Source organism: Eutrema salsugineum, unplaced genomic scaffold, assembly GCF_000478725.1.
Source record: "Eutrema salsugineum unplaced genomic scaffold, Eutsalg1_0 scaffold_5, whole genome shotgun sequence".
Classification (NCBI taxonomy): Eukaryota; Viridiplantae; Streptophyta; class Magnoliopsida; order Brassicales; family Brassicaceae; genus Eutrema; species Eutrema salsugineum.
In genome coordinates this window covers 8,278,728-8,287,331 of record NW_006256612.1, presented here as the reverse complement: position 1 = coordinate 8,287,331, position 8,604 = coordinate 8,278,728, and the positions used below count along the sequence as shown (strand labels likewise).

Genomic DNA, 8,604 nt, shown 5'->3' with positions numbered 1-8,604 from the left:
ACGATGATGCGTTTTTATGATTCATGAATTGTTCGAGAGAGAGTGTTCTTCTTCGCTCTCATAAGAATGGGTCCCGCTTAAATCTTCTAATTTATGTAATTAACGCTTAATTATTATATTATGTGTCTTCTACCTCGTGAATTTATCGGTTAAAGCAAATTGTGAAATGTATGTGTAAAGTGGATATATCGGTCTGATTTTTTCATTTTTTCACCGATAATAGCATGTTTTACTTTCGAATTTTTGGGGACTGTTGGATAGAAATTCAAATGGATAAGCTTTATGAGAGCATCAACCTACTAAATATATACGATAAAACCATAAAAGTTAAAAGGACATTTCCTGGGCAATAATAATGTGTCTTTTACTAGAAAAAAAAATGTGCCTTTAAAATAAAAATAGATTTGAGTTTGTATTTACATATAATATATATATAATAAGATAATCATATGCCGGAAAAATAAGCTCTCTGTATTAGAATTTAGTGCAGGAAAATATAAAATTTTCTATAAGAAAATGCGAGAGAATTTCGTATGAAGTGAAAAGATAAATACTCAAAGCAATCAACGGTGGATGAATTTCGTCTCCCCAATTTATAAGTTCTGAATGGTGTGGATCAAGCTTCACCCCCCCAAACCAGTTTGCATAAGGTTTATGGATCTCATGTTATAACGTAGGCCCACAACCCCTTGTCTGAAAAAATATAACAAAATTTGAATGGCATGGCGCATGCCTATTTTTTTGTTTTTCTATCCTAACGCAATGATGACGGTACTTAATCTGGTTTAATCAAACTAAACCAAGACTTTACGGAAATATTTTTTGACAAGAAATTGTAAATCAAGAAATAAGCATCGTATTCACATATGCATTTGTTAGAGTAAATTCCAGTTACCCTTAATTACTTGAATTCCAACTGTTCCTAAAGTCATGGCAATATGGCATCCGATGCGAATCTATAACATGCCAGGCCAGCCAAAGATTCTACTATGTTCTACATATGTCCTGATTTTTAATAGATGTTATCTTAAATTCTTAATAGTGTAGCCTTGAAAAAATTTAAATCCTTTGATGGCTGTGTTGGCATCTAGTTGTCGTAAGAGTCTCGTGAGACATATAAACATATTGTCTAATAGATCAAGTTTCTGGTAATTTTTTGCCAAGTTCTAGAAACAGAATTATCAGAAATTACTCAAAAACCCACAGGTTTAATCCCTGTTCGTTTTTTTATCTAGATGTTAATCTAGATGCAGCATCTCGATACAACATCTAGATATTTTTTGTTTTGGAAACTAGGTTTTGCATCAAGATGCTACGTCTAGATACTAAATTGTTCGTTTCTAAATTTAAAAAAATAGTTGGATGCAAAATATATCAAATGATTAAAAAAGACATATTTTTAAATATTATTTTTTAATAAATGATATATTTATCAAATTAAGTTTTAGATATACATAATTTTTTTTGCATTTTTTGTGAAAAACATAATTTTGTATATTTGACGGGAAAAACTTTTACTGAAATTTTGAGTTTTTGATGGAAAAACAAGATATTGTGTTTTTGGCGTGAAATTGAGATTTTACGTTTTCGGCGAGAAACCGAGAGTTTTTGTTTTCGGCGAGAAACCGAGATTTTTTGTTGTTGTCGAGAAATCGAAATTTTGCGTTTTTGGTGAAAAACCGATAATTTTCGTTTTTAGCGGGAAATCGAGATTCTGCGTTTTTGGCGAGAAACCTAGATTTTTTGTTTTTGGTGGAAAATCAAAATTTTGTGTTTTTGGCGGGAAATCGAGATTTTGCGTTTTTGGCGGGAAACCAAGAGTTTTTTGTTTTGGTGGAAAATCGAGATTTTAAATCGAGATTTTAAATCGAGATTTTGCGTTTTTGCGAGAAACCGAGATTTTTCCGTTTTTGGCGAGAAATCAAGATTTTGCGTTTTTGGCGAGAAGCAGGGATTTTTCGTTTTTGACGGGAAACCGAGATTTTTTTTTTTGGCAAGAAATCAAGATTTTGCGTTTTTGGCGAGAAATCTAGAGTTATTATTTTGGCGGAAAATCAAAGTTTTGCGTTTTTGGCGAGAAACCTAAATTTTTCGTTTTTGGCTGGAAATCGAGATTTTGTGTTTTTGGACAGGAAATCGAGATTTTGTGTTTCAACAGGAAATCGAAAGTTTTTCGTTTTTGGCGGAAAATCAAGATTTTGCGTTTTTGGCGAGAAACCGAGAATTAACGTTTTGGCGGGAAATCAAATTTTTTTCGTTTTTTGGCAAAAAGTCAAAATTTTTCGTCTTAGTGGAAAATCGAAATTTTGTAATGTTTGTAGAAATCGAAATTTGTGATGTTTGTAGAAATCAAGATTTTTATTTTAGTAAAATCATTAATGTTTTTAACATAAACTAGATGCAGTGTAAACTCTCTATTTCTCAGCATCTAAAATATCCAGATTTTTGAAATGTTAATTACTTTGCATCGATCCAGATGCTGCATCTGAACGTAAATTTTTTTGTGAAAAAAAGAACAACATTTGGACATTTTGCAACCAGATGTAGCATCCAGATACAGAAAACAGGGCCTAACTATCCAAAATGTCAAATTTTCCAGGAAACATAAATACAGTATCCAATATACCTAACTCATATCCAATCTTTTCTACTACAACTGAATCCAAAACCGAATTAGATGAACAAACATCAAGAAGCTAGCAGAGTAACAAAACAGAGATGTGAGAGAGAGAGAAGAAAAAAAAACATCTGGGTATTCACCATATGCTTCCTCATGATATCAACTTGGCAGGGGACCTTTAACGGTCACGATCTTCATCTTTCATTAGAAGATAAGAAGGTAGAAAGTACCGAGGAAGAATCAGCGCGACCACGAGACACAATACTACTAAAACCACCACTGACCAGCATGAGTAAGCGATCCCTAAGAGCTGTTCTTCACAAACTGTTACCATGAGAGTTTCAGACTTTAAAGGAAGCACTTTACTCACTAACAAGTTTTATGCTGTGAAACGAAGAAGACTGATGAGATACTAAGTAAGAAAAAGCTTGCCTATGTTGTAAATGATAAACGACCTCTCTTTGAAATTTGGTATCGCCACAATTCCTTCAGGTTCCACCGTCACCATAACATACAATCCGTCCTAAAATCAGGTTTTTTTTTTAGAAAAAGGACTCAAGGAAGCTTATTTCTTATGTTGTAGAAACTGATTGCAAATACCTACCTTGTTATTAACTTCTTCAAGACTTTCGGATTTGAAGATCAATTTCTCAGTGTTTAGTAATCTCCTCATCTGGTTTAGCTTCAAACCCATTTCACCGTTCCTCAGCAATTGCAGCGAGAATAGAGCCGGAATCTGTTATCGAAACAAAAGATCAGATTTTCAACAAGCACAAAAAAAACTTGGAAGCAAAAGTTTCCAAAAGCAAGAACAAAGAGAACAATTTTAGACATACAGAAGCTGGGTACGATATCTTGACTTCATACCAAGAATTGGATTTAAGCCCCTCTAATTTGTAAACTCGAGATCCAGATTGCAATGGCAGTGTCTCCTTAAATAGTTCCTTCCCAGCATATAAAGTTTTTCCATCAAACCTAAGTAAAAATCACTTGATAACATCATTCTCTATTATACCAATAAATAATTGAAGATTTTGGGAACACTAACAGGCTCTCGTGGCTGTAACAAGGCACAGCAAATATGAAGACGATGACACAGGAGAGCAAATAGCATTCTCTATCGCGTGACTCAAGCATCCTAAGAGCGATGCCTCCTATAACAAGAAGTAATCCAGAACGAAGAATCAATTGATTAAACAGTAAAAGTAACAGCTTCGTCTTCTGAAGCAATCTCTGCAACTTGTGTTCTCCCCAAAGGAACAGAAAAATAGGATTACATCAAATCAGAAAATGGAACACGCGCGAAATCGAATCGACTTACCCGGAATAAGATTATCGCAGGAGGTGACAGATTCTAGGTGCTCCTTGATACGATCCCGGCGACTTCGGCGGTTGATCCCGAAGACGACCAACCAAAAAAATCGTCGTCGGCGATCGAGAGATGGAAATGCTTACGTAAGATTGCTTCGAAATTGGGCCTACGTAATTATTGGGCTAATTGCTTATTTGGACAAAACTAAGGCCCACTTTTAGTTACCATATAAAAGCGTGGACAAAACGAAGTAACAACTGATCCTGACCGTCCACGTCAGTGTGACGAACATCCGGTCTGAGTCCTTACACGTGGTTAGATCTCCACGTCGTAATGTCTACGTGGACGATTTCAAAAAAAAATTGTCCTGTCTTGTGTGGGTCCTTTCTTTTGGGCCCAAAGCCTTCGACACTAACTCAGAAAGTCCAAAACGGTCAGGTAGACATGTGGGGCCGTTATTAAACCAATTTGGCAATTTGCCCATGTTGCTTCCTCCATACTAAATAGTTAATTCTTTTTTTCTTTTCTTTTTTCCTTTGACATATAAATCACCTTTAAAGTTCACTATAAGCCAAACAAAATTTTGTTTTTTTAAATCGTAAATCTTGAAGAATCACACAAAAAGCGTATATATATATATATATATGTATGTATGTTATCATTTCTATAGCTCAATATGTTTCCTTCAAAACAATTTGTAGTTCACTTCGCAAATATATATATATATGTATAAAGTATAAGGCTTGCTCAAATTCAAATGAGTAGAAGAATTATAATGAAAGAGACATTCAATTATGAAAAGACATTTGGTTTTGTTTTCTATTCCGGCTTTATAATTAAAAATTTGGTGGATGGGGTGGTGGCAGATCACAAGTCGCCAAAAATGTGAGAATGGGATTGGGCATTATCAGAAAAAGTTGACCCGTAATTTCTGATTGATCACAACTGATTTTGAATTTATTTATAAAATCTAGTGGAAGCCACTAATTTAATTGATTTTACTAGCTCATCTTAAGTTGTGACCATCATTACGTTAGTAAAAAAAATAGTGTACACGAAATTATTTTTATAGTAACGTAGAATTATTTTTATAGTAACGTAGGTATACTTGGGGAGAACACCAAGTTCTCCACATTGATAGGAGCAATAAAATACAGTTTCATCCAATTAGTTTTTTATGGAATAAAATGTCAAGTCAAAGTCATATGAGTTAAATAATCGTTAACAATTTCATTTGTCAATATAGAGGTATGTAGCAACTAGCAAGTGGTTATTCCCATGTATATAGTTATACCCTCATTTTATAGCTAAATAATGGGAAAAAAACTTAAAAAACCCTTAACTATTTAATATTTGTCAGTTTCCTACTTGAACTTTTTGCGTTGCCAGAAACTTACATGAACTAATTTTTTGGATCAAAAAACTACCTAAAATCTTTTATAGTTCTAGTTTTCACCCCACGATTTCACGGCCGTTAACGGTCAAACGGAATTAGTAAACTCCGTTATTTTCTAAAACAAAAAAAGCTGAAAAATCCCTCAACTATTTAATCTTTGCCAAAAAAATACCTGAACTTTTATTGTTGCCAAAAACCCACATTAGCTAATTTTTATTTTTGTTTTTGGAGTTAAATGACACTAAAAAACCAAAATATCAAAGAGTTTACAACAACTAAAAACAAAGTTATCACCAATAGAATTCGAAATAAATTACGATATATTTTTTTGAAATTCAGATATATTTATGACTAAAGATTCTGTAGATGAGTGCTTCATTTTATTTTTGGGCTGATTTAATCTCCACTAAGATGATCTTCATAAATGATTAAAAATATCTATCACACTTTATCTCCGGTGATTACCTACTAATTTATATTTATTAATCTATTATGAGCCACTGAAATCATTCTTCGAAAGAGTCGATTAGTTAGGAACTTATATTCAAATCGCCTTTCGAAATAAATGTTGTATATGATGAGAAACAAACCAATATCAAATAAATAACCATCAGCGAATGAATCTGGAGAGAACCATTAATGGATGTGAAGTAGTGGGGTAAAAGTTGAAACCGTATAATATTTCAGATTTTTTTGACACTGAAAAATTAGGTTGTGTGGGTTTTTGGCAACATTAAAAGTTTAGGTATTTTTTTGACAAAGATTAAATAGTTGAAGGTTTTTTTTAGTATTTTCTTGTTTTGGAAAATAACGGAGTTTACTAATTCCGTTTGACCGTTAACGGCCGTGAAATCGTGGGATGAAAACTGGAACTATAAAATATTTTAGATAGTTTTTTGATCCAAACAATTAGTTCATGTAGATTTTTGGCAACACAAAAAGTTCAGGTAAGAAACTGGCAAATATTAAATAATTGAGGGTTTTTTAAGTTTTTTTTCCGCTAAATAATATTGTAAAAGCCATCATTTCTATTTTTTTTATCATTTCTACTTGCAAAGAAGCGGGGCATGTTAGATTCCGTGCGACAAACCAAATAAAGTATGATTTGATTGATATTTGATAATTTGATATAAAGAGCTGGATTAGACTTGTTGGTTGGTCTTTTTGTTTTAAGAACGTAAGAATTTTATACATCCACAACAATCAATTGTCAATAAATTTAAATAATATCTTTAAAATATAAACTACTGAATTCAATTCTAGTACTATAGATAATTTTTTCTAATATTTGTTTTTAAATAATGGGTTGAACTATATAGATTTTTTTGGTAGAGAAAGCATGGTCTATTCTAAGTGCGAGACTCACAATAGTCTCTGTTCTTTTTTTTTTTATTGGTCCAAAGATACCACGCATCAGAAAATTTGGAACTTTTAGACTAACAAGAAATATTCTGAACTGAGATTCCAATAAATATATAGCATATTGTGTTAAAAATGACCGAACTTGTTTGCTTTAAAATTCCAGAAATAGAAATTTCTTTATGAAGTTCCATGGAGATGTGAATTTAGATGTAAATTTTTGTATTGATAAATATATAGGGATGACTTACACGACACCATATAATTTGGCGCGTGGTACCTTTGATTGATATAAAAAAGAAGCAAGTCAAATATAAATAAGCGTACTGATTAATGGGTGTCCCGTAATAATAATCAAAGTTTTTGGCCGTCTTATCATTTTTCATATATTTAATTGAAATGATGTCATATCGAGTAGGGTGTTAACTATTATTAAAGTTGCAAGATATTTTTTTAATGTTGTCCGAACCTCACAAATTTATATTTGAATTATTTATCCAAAGTCCAAACTGCATCCTTATCATGTTAGTGATGTTTTTCATTAGTTAATGTCGGAATATTTTGCACTGATATAGTGATAGATTCCATGTTTGCTAATAAATAAACCTTAAAAACTCTACCGTCAAAATCAAGTTTAGACACTTAAGTACACGATTAAGCGTTAATACATCCGTCATTAGTGAACTCATAACACGTTTTAAAACACTGCAGTAGTCAGTAGGATCATATAACTGAATAAGAACTTAGGACCGTCTCATTTTTGTCAAAAAAAAAAAAAAAAACTTGGGACCGTCTCATAGACTCATGCTTATAGTCTTAGATGTTATACTTGATTTGGCACGTAGCTCTAGGGCTTAAAAAGTACCTATCTTGTTATGGGTATAATGTCAATAATTTTTGTTTTTTAAAGCAAGTTTCATCCCATTTGAATCGGCTGAGTTAAGTAGAAGCAGTTCTTTATTCTTCCTTTTATAGAACAGATTAGGTGGTAAACACCTTCCACATTTTTCTAAGTTTCTCGATGATACTTGGACGGTTTTTAAAACACACATTCATTTCTTTCAAATTCCATTATATGACATTGTCAAATGTCATCCACTCCCAGTATTATAAACAGGGTAAAAGAAACAATTTTCAATTATTTTTTTTTCGAAAATTTTAGAAAACGGCAGAAGTGAACCTGAGTACGAACGTTAAGGAAGAGTAATTGATAAAGTTAGATAGATTCGAGAGGAGTGTGATTGGATAAGGTATTGACCAAGTACCGATGTTTCCGACCGCCTCCACGTGGTCACACTGCTTGCCTTTCACTTTCATGCTCTGACCTTTTGACCGCACGTGACTTTTGTCTGTGCACGTGTGGTTCAAGCTAACGTGTCCGGTTCAAGTACATTGCACCGAGCCCTGACTCGCCAGGTTGCGCCGATGGAAAACGATGGTTCGTGGGTCCCGCATGCCAAGAGGATGGACGGTTCTGATCCGTTGTCAAAGAGGGCCCCACATGGTTCAGCCCACATGCGTCCACGTTGAGGAGCTTTAGCCTTTAGGTGTTACTATATGGGTGCAGTGCAGTTAAAAATTAGGACAACCAGTCACGGTCCGATGAGGTCAAGCATTAATGGGTCGGATCCAGTTTAGTCACTTCTTCAATAAATTTGCAATTATTTGGATGGGTTGATACAATGGGTAAGTGTTTTTGCAGTTCGCGAACGTTCTTTCTTTTTTTATGCTAAAATTAGAATTTTCATTTTGTTATTGTATGGGAATATATCAAATTATCGTAAAGAATTCTTTGAGAATTTCAAAACTCCAAATTTGTCACTTTATAAGAACTTTCATTCGGTTGACAAAAAAAACTTCATTCAAGTATTTCTCAAATACTATTGTTGGGAGAGTACGTAGTTTTTCTTTAATTGG

At 33.2% G+C, this 8,604-nt stretch overlaps 1 protein-coding gene across 1 annotated transcript; it reads right to left on the bottom strand.

The window, feature by feature from the left end:
• Positions 1–2,572: 2,572 nt before the first annotated feature.
• Positions 2,573–4,132, bottom strand: LOC18992845. Its single transcript, XM_006416289.2, has 6 exons — positions 3,942–4,132; positions 3,669–3,774; positions 3,457–3,595; positions 3,225–3,356; positions 3,053–3,143; positions 2,573–2,944 (listed from the first exon to the last, which is right to left on the bottom strand). Exons 2-6 carry the CDS (start codon positions 3,755–3,757, stop codon positions 2,799–2,801), a joined length of 597 nt encoding a protein of 198 aa, XP_006416352.1. The 5' UTR covers positions 3,758–3,774; positions 3,942–4,132; the 3' UTR covers positions 2,573–2,798.
• Between the last annotated feature and the right edge of the window lie 4,472 nt (positions 4,133–8,604).

Coding starts and splice junctions, on each gene's coding strand:
- LOC18992845 (XM_006416289.2), bottom strand. CDS start 3,757: ATGCTTGAGTCACGCGATAGAGAATGCTATTTGCTCTCCTGTGTCATC. Junction 3,357..3,456: donor AGATATCGTACCCAGCTTCT/GTATGTCTAAAA, acceptor TTTCGATAACAG/ATTCCGGCTCTATTCTCGCT. Junction 3,144..3,224: donor TTGAAGAAGTTAATAACAAG/GTAGGTATTTGC, acceptor ACCTGATTTTAG/GACGGATTGTATGTTATGGT.